At 36.8% G+C, this 13,300-nt stretch overlaps 1 protein-coding gene across 1 annotated transcript in view; it reads right to left on the reverse strand.

Annotated features, from left to right (window-relative positions):
• The window catches only part of TRPC4 (transient receptor potential cation channel subfamily C member 4), a 195,341-nt gene that overhangs the window by 1,832 nt on the left and 180,209 nt on the right, over positions 1-13,300 (reverse strand). Inside the window, exons 9-10 of the mRNA XM_032880114.1 lie at positions 1,475-1,516; positions 1,259-1,348 (exon numbers count right to left, since the gene is read on the reverse strand). Of these exons, the coding sequence (XP_032736005.1) occupies positions 1,259-1,348; positions 1,475-1,516 (132 nt within the window). The remainder of the gene's footprint in view (positions 1-1,258; positions 1,349-1,474; positions 1,517-13,300) is intronic.

Here is a 13,300-nt window from a genome sequence, read left to right on the forward strand (position 1 = left end):
AATAGTTTGCCACCTTGGAGTTGAATTTATCTCAGCATCTGGGTGAGCTACTAAATCTCACGAATTGCTTCAAATCAGATAACATTTCTTAGATTCATCCTTTACTTTTATTTTTTTTGGACAACTGAATTCTCAATAGTCCTAATCTTTTCGGACAACTGACAGCCCTAACCTGACTGTGGCCTTCCTGGTGGCCTCCTGCCTCCAGCCAATCTCCCAACACACCATGAATCATTCAACTACAAAATTTGGATGTTGTGGCTGCAAAGAATATTTCAGATCCCGGACAACTTCCAACCTGTGCTTTACATTTTGCTGTTCATCTGCCTTTTTACCAAAGCAGCTGCTTATCTCTATTCTCTTGTGAGACCTGTTGCTTTTCACTCTTCTGGAGGGTTTTTTACTTGTTTTTGCCTCTATGATCCTCTGTGATCTTACTGACTTTGCTCATTCTTCCAAAACCTCTAAGAACTCAGGCAGAATAGCAAAGGTATTTTATACACATGTGCAAGCATATATACATTACATACATTCCACCTATCTCTTCTAATAGAATTAAATAAAAAATAAATAAAAAAGGAGAAGGACTAAGTGTGTAAGCTACACTTAGGCACAAACCTTGAATTTTCTACTACAGAGCATAAACAGGGTTTTCCTTGTTGCTTTTAGCTTCTTAGTTACTAAATGTTTCAGGTTCAGAAATCAGATTGAAATTTCAAAATCTAAAGCTCACTCATTAGAGTGCTGGTGGGATCAGCAAGTCCAAATGCCACTGGACTCTAGGGTTTTCTCTGCCTCCAAGTATAAGTGCCTTCCATATTTCAGATTAAATGTGCTCGAAAACAGTATATTTTGAAAAGAAATTTCACCACTTTTTTTTTCTCTTTAATAGTTAAACAGCCTTGAATCTAAAAGTAAGAAGGGGCTCCTGGGTGGCTCGGTCAGTCAAGCGCCTGGCTCTTGATTTCAGCTCAGGTCATGATCTCAGAGTCATGGGATCGACCCCTGTGTTGGGCTCTGCGCTCAGTGCAGGGAGTCTGCTTGAAATTGTCTCTCTCTCCCTCTGCCTTCCGCTCTCATTCTTTCTCTCTAAAATAAATAAATCTTAGAAGGAGGTGGAGCAGGGAGAGGAGGAGGAGACAACACATGGGCTTGCTAGAACACACGGCTGAGTTTCCAGCTCTGATTTTAAATGTGCTGTGTCTGGTTCCATGCTCTGTGGAACCCGCCTCTTGGTGATGAAGATGAAAATGGTTACCTTAAAGTTCTCTTCAGTCAGCCCTTCTTCAGTTTTGGCATCTCTGATCATTGCGGCAACGTATCGCTTTACCAGGTTCCTCATAACTTCCTGAGGTATGTCAAAACACAAGAATTGATATTCAGTGCAGAAATATGATTTTTCTCTTGAGTCAGTTCTGAAGAGGGGCTATAGTTTATTTTAAGGGAAATTTCAAGATACAATAGAACAACTTACTTGATATTGGTGATGTCTTCTCAAATTATCAGCAGCTCGCCTCTGAAAAGGAAAGAGGCATTGACTTTACAGTTAGAGTGATATATTATCATTTTGGAAAATAATTCATTGTTCTTTTAGTTGAGATTATATTTATCCTCACTTCTCCAAAGTGAAAATTTTACTAGACAATGAACAATAGCTGAAGAATGCTTCACATGAATCGAAAGAATGAATGAACCAAAGCAACGAAGTGCAAGGTTATAATCTCTACAGCAATTAGCATATAGACCAAGTTAACAATGATGGGAAAGTTGTTCTTTTAATAGAAGGTGACAGAGAATTGGATAATTATAGCTGATATGTACTCCAAATTACTTGAAATAATCTAAGAGACACAGATGAGACATATCAAATTAAAAATAAGAGAAATATAAAATAAAAACAAAAATTCTGTAGAGTAAAAAGCTCATATTACAGTATGGAGGTCTTCATAAATATCAGTGTAGCAAGCTTCAGAATTTAGCTATGATATGCAACATGTAATCAGGAACAATGTTAGACCACTAAACACCCCAACATTAATTTCAATCAGATGTACATTAAAAGGGACTCGCTGCTTTAATTTGGTGGTTGGATTTAACAAAAAAATAAAATGTTCTGCTCAAACATTGGGCTCATAAATTCATCATTTTAAAAAATAAATGTCTCAGCTGTCATTTTGAAAAGATCAGAATGGTTTGGGAGTACAGCTAGAGTTAGCACAGAGGAGTGATTCTGGAGTGCAGAACAAAGAGAAAGGATGTTTAATGACTAAAAAAGAGTCCATAATAAATTGAGTTAAATAATAAACGGCACTAAAATTATATAATTGCAGATTTCATGGGTATTCTGAAGATACTAGAAAAAAAGCTTCATAATTCCCATTTTGTACATGTTGAATAAATATTAGTATTGACTCTTAAGGAAAAAAACTGACCTAATTAAAGTAAAAAATATTTCTGTAATAAAGGAATGAATTTGGTAGGTTGTGAGAAAGCAAAGAGATAACATATCTAGAGTTTAAATAAATCTTTTGATCTTATTCCTTACTAAATACTTAATCATAGGCTGATAAAATGGAATTTTAAAAAGAGTTGTGAATACATCACTGTGAAATGACATTAGGAAAAAAATCAAACAAGACAAAAGAAACTTTTTTTTTTTTTTCTTCAGGGGAATAGGGGAAAATGGCTTTTTCACTGGCTGGCCAGGAGAATAGACTTGTGTTTCATGATTATTAGTGACTTTTAGGAACAGCTGAGACCATGCTTAACTTCCTAAAAGCCACTAATTATTTACCATTCAGTTTTACACAAATCTTAAACAAATTTTCAATATGGTATTTTGGTATTATGGTATTCATTAAGAGATTGGGAAGTTTAAAACTTACTACAAAATTAGAGTATCTTGGCAAAAAGAAAGCATGGGAATTTTATGACTGAGCCACAAGATGGAGGTATATGACTCCTATTGAGACTTAGCTTAGCTGAAATCTAAGACAAAAAGCACTTCTATAAGGACACAGGCCTTCCAGATCTCCTTAAAGTTACTTCAGGTGGACAGAAATACTAAAACAAGCTATATACCAAGTTCTTTAACACTATCACTATAAATATTGTACAGGATACCCATATTCCACAATTAAGTAGATAGAAACCTTGAATTTAGTATAGAATTTAGTCAACTTCAGTTTGATTACTTTGGGCTTCTTCTACTGCATTTTGTTATTCTGTTTTGATCAAAAAGCCAATAAAAAGTAGTCAGCAGAGAGCAGCCTGAAGTCAAGATTTAACTTTAAATTTCCTTAATGCAAAATTAAAGCTAAAATGACAGAAACAGAAAATCACAAGTAACAAGTGAAAGTCATCATGATGCATTTTAGTATTGATAAGAGCACAGACTGTCTTTTCTTCAGCAGAACCTGCTCATAAACACATTTAAAAATTTTAAAACAAATATAAGAAGATCAAAGATTATATTTTAAAAACTAATCTGAGATTGATTTTTTCTAGGGATTTTTTTTTTTTTTTTTTTTTTTTAAGAAGCAAAATAGACTGACAGAACATAGAAAAAATTTCCTATGATTACTTTCAGGAGCTATTCCTATTCCTATCCCAGATTTAAGCATAAATTAATATAGTTAATTGTTTTTGCCAAACAGTGTTCTTACACATCTACATAGTAATACTGCACAAATATCTGTATTCTTGTGAGATTATATCAGCCAACCGAACTCCAGTATCCTAAGAAAATAAGAACCAATGAAGCTAGTCATATTCTGGATAACGAAAATAGAAGTGAATGCAATAAATTCACCAAATGATGACCACTAAATTATGCAGTTCAGATATCTCTCCTGTCTATGTAATCTCTCCTTTTCTGGTTAGCACCGCAGAACTGATTCCTATCGACCATTACTATGATGCCCGCCTGTCTCTACTTTCTTACTATCTGGGAGGTGGTGGGGTGTCACTCTAAGAACATGTACTTAGGGGGTCACACCTGCGTTTGAAAGTGACTGAGTCTAAACAGGGAATTATCTCTGAGGTCCTCTCCCATTCCCATTTTTTATTTTGCAACGTAAAGTTAAATGCACCAGATGATTTTGAAGATTAAATGAGATAAGAGATTTAAGACATCTATCATTAATGTTAACTAACTAGTCCTCATCCTCTTTCCATTTTTCCCCTTTTCACTTAATAACATGATTTAGTACAGGGTTTTTTTTTTTTTAAGATTTTATTTAATTTATTTATTTATTTGACACAGAGAGAGAGATCACAAGTAGGCAGAGCAGCAGGCAGAGAGAGGGGGAAGCAGGCTCCCCGCTGAGCAGACAGCCCGATATGGGGCTCGATCCCAGGACCCTGAGATCATCACCTGAGCCGAAGGCAGAGGCTTAATGCACAGAGCCACCCAGGTGTCCCTTTAGTGCAGTTTTAAAAAAATATTCTTGAGCCATAAAACTTGTGAATAATTTGACACATATCAGGATTACCCCAGAGGAATAAAAGAAGATGTAATTGTCCCTCTTTGTGTGATTTGCTTGACATTTCGGGCTTGAGGGCAGCATTTTATTTAGCAAAAGAGTTGAATGCTTTTAACCTAGGCAATAGAGGTGTGGAAGTAAGTAAATTTGTATTTAAATAATAGTGTGAGGGGAGGCTTTTAGTAAACATGGATAGATGTAATGCAAATTCTGTAGGTATTTTTGTTTTATTAAAACTCTTTTTTTAGAGCAATTTAAAGCTCACAGCAAATTTGAGTGGAAGGTACCGAGATTTCCCACATACTCCCCACACATATACTAGAAAATAAGCTACTGAATTCCTGAATTCAGAATAAGCTACTGAATTTCTGAATTCCTATGATTACTTTCAGTAATCAGAAATTTTTTCTATGTTCTCCCATGATTGATGTCCCCAGCCAGAGTGGTACATTGTTATAATTGATGAGTGATTATCAACCAGAGACCATAGTTTACATTACCGTTTACTCCTGGTGTTGTATACTCTTATGGGTTTGGACAAATGTATAATGACATGTATCCATTATTATATTCTCATACAGAGTATTTTAACTACCCTAAAATTCTTCTGTTCTTTGCTTATTTATCCCTTCCTCCTCTGCCCCCACGACCTTAACCTCTGACAACCACTCATATTTTTATTGTCTTCATAATTTTGCCTCTTCCAGAATATTATATATTTGTAACATACATTATGTGGCTTTTTCAGATTGGCTGCTTAAACTTGATAATATGTATTTAGGTTTCTCTATGTTTTTGCATGCCTTGATAGCTCATTTACTTTTGTCACTGAATAAATAATATTCAATTATCTGGATGTACCATAACTTATTTATCCATTCACCTACTGAGCTACATCTTGGCTGCTTCCAAGTTTGGGCAATTATGAATAAAGCTGCTATAAACATCCTTGTGCAGGATTTTGTATGGACATATGTTTTCAACTCCTTTGAGTAAATGCCAAGGAGTGTGATTGCTGGATTGCATGGTAAGAATATATTTAGTTTTGTAGGAAACCATCAAACTGTCTTCCAGAGCAACTTACCCTTTTGCATTCCCACCAGCAATGAATGAGTGTTCCTATTGCTTCACATCCATACTAGCATCTGGCGGTGCCAGTGTTCCAGTTTTTAGCCAATTTAATAGGTGAGTAACGCTAGTCAGTTATCTTTTTTGAGGTCCCGAAAGTGTTTTGAATATCCCTGCATGATGTTGGATTTTTGCTGTGACCTCTGTGAATCTTCCTTTGTGGGCTCCTTTTTCACGAATCTTAGCTTGTAGGGCCAATTTAAGATGTATTTATTAGGTGGTTATCATTCATGGCAGAAGCTGCAAGAACCCAGAGATGAATAAAACATACTTTTTGCCCTTAAATGGCTTATAGTCTACTAGGTAGGCTGCCAAGAATGTCTAGAGATGAAGGCAAAAAACAAAAAAACAAACAAAAGACAAGCAAAACCATGGGGAGTGCCTTAAGAATGTGTTTTGAGTACAGGGAAGCAAAAGTAGTATTGGGCTAAGGAAAGAACAAGCAGCAGCCTTCAAACAGGGAACAGGATTTTAGATTGGACTTGAAAGAATCATGGGACTTTGACAGAAGCACAGACATTCAGATTTGCAGAAAACTGGAATACAGTCAGCAGTATGCTGGTGCTGGAGGGTGAGAGACGTGTTAGGGCGATTTCCACCAGTACAGTTGTGACATGCTCTGATAATCAGGATATAGGGATTAGCTCTTGTTGGAAAGTTAGCATGAGTACTTTACGCAGAATCTCAGAAAGCACAATGAATTCATTGGTTGGTAGGCACCTGGGGTTTTGACAAATTGAGTGATATGTGATAAAAGTGGAACTTTTTTGATAATCACGTGGCAGCAGTATTGGGTAAGAAAGAGGAATATGGAGAATCAGCACGTAAGACATCAGTTGGAATGCTGGTACAGAACATGACGTAAGGGTAGGATGGATGTGAGCTGAACCGGTGGTGGTGTGAATGAAAAGGAAGAGAAGCAAGGGTCATAACGGGATGAGAATGTGGAGAGGGAACAGAAGTCCGGGGGGCTTGGCAGCTGGAATGAGTTTATGAAGACAAAAATTTTTAGTCTAGCTGCTGAGATGTTGGTAATATTAAAAAATAACAAAGAATTCCACTTTGGTGATTCTGACAGAGGACATTAAAGTAGCAATACCACTGTCTATTTTGGACTTGGGGGGAAGGTTAAGACTAAAGGAAAAGATTCGAAGAGTACATGCCCAGATGCAATAGTGTATCCAACCACAAATCCACGTTTCTTGGGATTAACACAGGAAAACTATTGTGGACAATACAATCATTGATAATTTGTAAATATATCTATTAAGAATGCATATAATGGCTCTTTTTCTTTTTTAATTGGCTTTCTTAGGCTAACACTAAAATTAATTTAATTGTCTAATTTCCCAGGATCTATCAAAGGCCAAGGGAAATCAGACTGGCTTTTAAATTTTGATACAGATCTGTTGTTTATTAGAATCAAACCCCCAGGGGCACCTGGGTGGCTCAGTGAGTTAAGCATCCAACTCTTGATTTTGGCTAGGTCATGATCTCCGTGTCATGAGATCGAGGCCTGTGTTGGACTCCACGCAGGGTGTGGAGCCTGCATAAGAGTCTCTCTCTCCCTATCTCCCTCTTCCTCTGTCCTTCCTTGCCAAAACAAAACCAAACCCAAAACCAAAACTCCCGAAGAGTTCTAGTCTCATTGCCTCATTTATAAGTAAGGCCCACAGAGTTGAGTGAGTTGAGTGAGTAACTACAATACCACAGTGTTCTCATGGCAGTGCCAGTTCTATATCACTAGAATTCACTCTTTACAGTTTGCTCTTTCTATCATGTACTGTCAAGTAGATACTTAGAAACATTTGAATACACCTGCTATGTATTCTATGATTTTTGCCTCCTTCTCCCAAAACATCTTAATTTGAGGGGCAGCACTATTAAATACTGGATCCATATTTCTTTGAATAAAAATGAGTAAGCACAGATACATATGCTATATGTTGTATTAGTTTCTTAGGCATGAAATACCATAAACTGTGTGGCTCAAACAACAGAAATTAATTGTCTCATGGTTCTGGAGGCAAGAAGTCTCAAATGAAGATGTTGGCAGGGAACTATTCCTCTGAGACTGAGGCTAGAATCCTTCCCTTCTTCTTCCTAGCTTCTCATGGTGGCTCTCCATCCTTGGTGTTCCTTGCTTTGCAACTGCATAATCCCATTCTCTGCCTCTGTCTTTACAAGGAGATCTCCTTGTGTCTCTGTGTCTTCACGAGATCATGTTCTTATATGGACTCCACTTACCTTTCTGAACCCAATCACATCAGCAATGACCCTATTTCCAAATAATTCACATTCTGAGGTACTGGAATTTAAGACTTCAAAGTATTTTTTGGCGGGACATAATTCAACCCATAATATATGTACTCTTTGCAGTAAACATAGTGATAATTTTTGTCAATTGGTGACATTATTAGGTATTATACAGTGGAACTACCATCAACAATGGTAGCTATCTTTTTGTTGTGTAAAGATCACTTGACTTTCGTAGGCATTTACTCTCACAGGGGAAGGTATTACATCCTGTGATCATCACTGGAAATGACCGAGAACAGAACTGACTGATTCGTGTTAAAAAAATAATATAATATTTTGGAGAAAGATGTGCATTTTAAGTTAGCCGTTTTCTTTGCAAATTATGTCTGAAATCTAGCAGCGTACGCAGAATGTTCCTTGGCAGGATGGCTTGTGCTCAGGCACCCGAGGCACACGTGTGTGCCACATCGGTGTACCTCAGATTTTGCAGATTCCTTTTGATTTTTTGGGACAAGGTAAAGGCAGTATGTGTGTGGATCCCAGAACTAATGATAAAGGAAAAGACCAAAGGAACTTCTGCTGCTGCAAGGGAACTCCACATTTCCATAGAAGTGTCATGCGGCCTTAGAGCATGACAGGTTTTGCTACTGGGAAAGAAAGGGATCTGGGGAATCGGCTGTGACATTTCTCGTTCTTTATCTCCCATTGTCTGCAGGTCCACCACGTGGAATCAGGCACACTTCCCCTTTCCTGAGCTGGTTCCCTGCAGTCAATTGTCAGTGTGTGGTTCTCTCATTTCCTCCCGTGTTTTGGTCTATCACTGACTTTGAGCCCATGAATTATGCCTTTTATCCTTTGCTTTACTTGGTGAATCCCTTAGGGGCTGCAGCTTGCTGTGCTCTTCTCCTTTTAAAACTGAGGAAAAAGGCAAGGGGCCATTCCAAGATGTGATCGCTTTTTGAAAACTGCAGTTTGGCTCATTTACAGGTGGAGCTATGTATTGTTTTCTATAAGCACACTTTTTAAGCATATAAAAACAAATGATATAAAATGCTTGAACATTGCCCTGTCAAGACAAATATTCAGGGTTTCACTCGTGAAACACCAAGAACATCACGCCATGCATTCCTCCACATCCCTTCCTAGGAAAGTAAACTTAATTAAAGCCCCAGCCAGCAAATTTTACAGAAGTAAATTAGGGTTTGGGACGTACTCATGGATGAATACTATCGTATCCATAAGATTTGTTGTTAGACCTACTGGAAGCCATGAAGATTAAGGAACAATGCATTTTGATAAATTAGCACTAAAAATACAGTCTGAAAAGCATGTACCATTAGCATTTTCCTCTGGTGATGCTAGCTGGTGTTAATCCATTCACTGTTTCTAATTCTCTGGCAGTGGCTTAACTGAGTGTTTTTCTGTGGCAACTGGTCAGGCATGAGTGTTCCATCTGAGGTCCCAGAGCTGAGTGATGCTAAATGACCCTAACAGACATGGTGTTTCATGTTTTCCTCCCTATGCTGTGCTCAGGAGAAAATCAGAAAGTGGAAAATATGAATCTAAGGTAGTTGAAATCATTTGTTATCATTTTGTCCAAAGACCTCACATTTTTTAGTTCGGCATATTGATCTATACCTTAAACATTCCATTTTAGAAAACTGGTCTATGGCATTGAAATGTTTCATATCAATTAAACATTTTGGCATTAACATATTTTTACGTTAATTAAATAATCTGGGCCTCTCTTGAGCAACAAGTGCAAATGTTGATTTTGTTTTCATTTAAAAAGCTGTGCTAGATACCAGTGGTTTCTTTAGCAGGAGTTTCTAGTTAAAGTTACAAGGAAATGCTTGTTAAAATAGAAATTCCTGATAATTTCTAGCACGTGTTAAAGTCTAAGAATGAGTGTTTTAATATGGAGAAAGGTATTTGCTGATAAAATGGTGTTAAGCTAAAAATTAGACAAGTAGTAATATTAAAAACCAAAAGCTACATGTTTCTTATTTTAATGACCTCTCACTAGGCTGCCTATTTGGTGGGATGTTCATAATTTCCCAGGGACAAGCCATTTCTCAATAATGAGTTTGTTTCCTACAACAAAGGTTTTGTTCAGTAAAGCATTTCTGCTTCATTTATGTTTTCCCCGTAAAGCATTCCAAATGAAAGGTTAATTTATCTGGAACTCCCGATCACCCCTAAAAGGAAGTTCAAAGTTAAAAAAAAAAAATTAACGAGTTTTCAGGGCTAGCTGTATCAGTATTACCCGGAAGCCATAAATAGCCAGATAAGATCACCAATGATGGGCTCCTGGAGAGTGGCCAGTGCAGCCACCCTGAAGAGCCCTGGTCTGCCTGGTCCTGTGCAGGGAATGAGCACCGGCGCGACATTTGGACAGCTGCTCGGTGATGACCAGAGTCAGTAAGTGAATCACAAGGTGGGAAGGTTAGAGAAAATGCCTCAAAGAGTGCATGAACTCTAACTCCAGTTTAGCTTCAAGTTTCTGCTTCACAAATGTGGCCTAAATATAAACTAGTTGAGAAGCAAACAGAAGGTAAGCCAGCCTGTGAAACAAGGGCTTTGAGATACAGGAATCTGAGAGGCAGCTGAGGACAATGGCAGGATCTGCAAAAGCTATGGAGAAAAATGAAAGGACGAATACACAACGTGGAAAGTATCATTGCATCATTATTAGATTTTTCAGGAATCAAGAGGGTGATGGAAAACACACTGGTTTGGGGAACAAAAGACCCAGGTCTCTCCCACGCACTGTCACCAAGGGGTCCTAAAACACTAGGCAAGGTAAATACACTCTCTTTGAGAGGAAATAGTTGAGTTAAATGATTTCTAAGGTCCCTTTGAAGTGTAATGTGATATTCTAAGCTTAGAATGACAGTACAGTGACTGTCATTGGTACTTCAAAGTCATCTTTTAATTAATGGAAATGTGTATATCTCCTTGTCTTTGTTTGTCTACACCAATGAACTGCCAAGAGGATTAACCAAATTGAAATGAATTCACAGCAAAATCAATTACTTTTTGACATTATTTTTTCATTTAACTCTTCTATTGATATTACCGAACCTCCTTAATTTACTTTTCCTTTATCTTGTATTTTTCTTTATAAATAATACATATTATTTTTTCCATCTAAAATCTAAATGTATAAAACTCAACTACAAGTATGCAAACCAAAATATTATGTCCTTCCTATTCTGGAAATGCAGTCTAGACAAAAAGTCAATTTATAGGATTGAGTTTGATTAGGCTGGTGCTTGCCCAAATCCTTAGTATGGTGAAGAAGAGGCAAGATTGAGAGTGGGACAAAGGTGGGGAAGAGAGACATGACTCACAATATTTATTTAGTTTGTCATAAATTCCCAAAGCATAAAAATATCCATTACGAACGTTTAGTAAGATATACATGGCTAAGGAGAGAGGAATGGCTTGAGGTCACTCCGTTAATTGGGAATTATTCTTCTGTGCATCAGCTTGGATCAAAATATTCAAAGAGACTTAAAAAGAAATTTGGGTCTTTGGAGACCAGTAATGTATAGAAAAGAAAGCTTTTTAACTTGTGCCGTTTACCCTCTCCCTCTGAAAGGTATGAATCACTGCTTTAATAGGAAATCCCAAATGAATGTTAAGCCCTTCTTTGCATCTAAGAAATGATGGTAACATATTCCTAACAATGCGTCAACAGTGGGAGGATTCTGGAGGTTGTGTGGGGGGATTTGGAAGTCAAGTTCTTGAGTGGTTTTCTATTATTTCATGGCAGCACAGATGGATCTTCTAAAATATTAGAGCAGGGCCCCATATCTTGGTTACAAGTTTTGTGGCATCTTAAAACCTAAGATTCTCTCTCTTATTGCCTAAAATTAAAGCATTACAGACAAATTTCTTTTGTGTATGACCTTTATTTTGGGGCCCAGAAATTCTTTTGGAATCAAAATAACTCCTATGAGAGATAGCATAGAACTGTACTAGCCGTTGATGTCTTTTCAGGGATTGATTAAATAAAATTATTACGGATTTAAGAGTAAGATGTGAAAAAGGAGAACTATATTTTAATGTGGAAGAGAGTAAGCAGAGTTTGGCTTCTCTGAAATCTTTTTTCTGTTTATCTCAAGGAAAACAATAATTATTGCTCACACTGTTGTCATAGCATCTTGTGTGTAACAATATTATAATGCTAAAATATTATATGACATGTACTAAGTACTATGTTCTCATATTTGTATCTCCCGTATGAGAAATGATGCCCTCAAGGATGGAAAGCATGCCTTTGTACCTACTCCCACCCCCCAGTTCCTGGCTGGCATGTGGAACACATGCAATAATTGCTTATTAAACCAAAGTCATTTTATTTATTTTACAACCCTTTAAAAATAATCCAGACTTATTTTTTAATAGAAATCAAACATCTGGAGTAAAATAATTTCACTCTTTTCTAAAGTTAGTGGTAATATCTATTAATTAGTATAAGGATTGCAGGCTAAGTCTTCATCATAATTTAACTTTGGTTTCTAAGATCAGATATATGCCCAAACTTTAGTCCTCCCAAGATCATGGGGTAAGAATTTGTGCGCAAGAATATAACTGCATCTCCTAACCACCTCTCTATTTGCTATACACTCTTGCCAATCAATTTCACTTTAGAATTTGAAATGTTACTGACAAGACAGCAAAATCAATACCACTATCCATAGAGAAAGCCCCATTTGTTGCTGATAATAATGCCTAGTAGCCAATGAGGTTAATGAGTGAGAAGGATCACTTAGGGCATAGCAAGAAGTCAAAAACCATATTAAATAAAATTAAAAACAAATTTAAAAACTTTAGTATGTAACTAGTATTACTTGGTGATTCTAATATAACGGTATATTAGAATACTTACAAAACAATTTCTCTGAACAAGTCAAAATGACTAGTGAATGTTAGAGTGTGAATTTTCAAAAGATCACTGTGAGAACTTCAGAAAATAGTAAATTAAGTAGGGAAGAATGAAGAATAACTTGTCCCATGTCAGTGGTTTGGCTGGAACAAAGTCCTAAGTCCATGTCTCTTCTGATGGAATAGCTCAAACTCTTGGTTTCCAGCATGAAAGAAATTTCCAAAGGAAGTGTAATCTTATGGTATAACAGGAGCATGGCTCTGAGGGGTCCTAACATTTTTTAAAAACACAACCTCTTGGTATTTAAAATGACTAGGAGTAGAAGCAAAATGTTGAACAATTTGACATATACTGAAATCACTGTACTTGAACATGGTACAACATTTTCAAGTTATAATATCCATTTAGTCCTTTAGTTGAGAAATTTTTGTCAAACATTATAGGAGCCTATGTTAGGCACTCACTAAGAATATAAGATGACTGACACAGCCCCCTTCCCTTACGATCCAGAGGGAGAAGTAGACAAGGAGTAAGT

The sequence above is a fragment of the Lontra canadensis genome, unplaced genomic scaffold, assembly GCF_010015895.1.
Source record: "Lontra canadensis isolate GAN:19392208 unplaced genomic scaffold, GSC_riverotter_1.0 scaffold67, whole genome shotgun sequence".
NCBI classification, from domain to species: Eukaryota; Metazoa; Chordata; class Mammalia; order Carnivora; family Mustelidae; genus Lontra; species Lontra canadensis.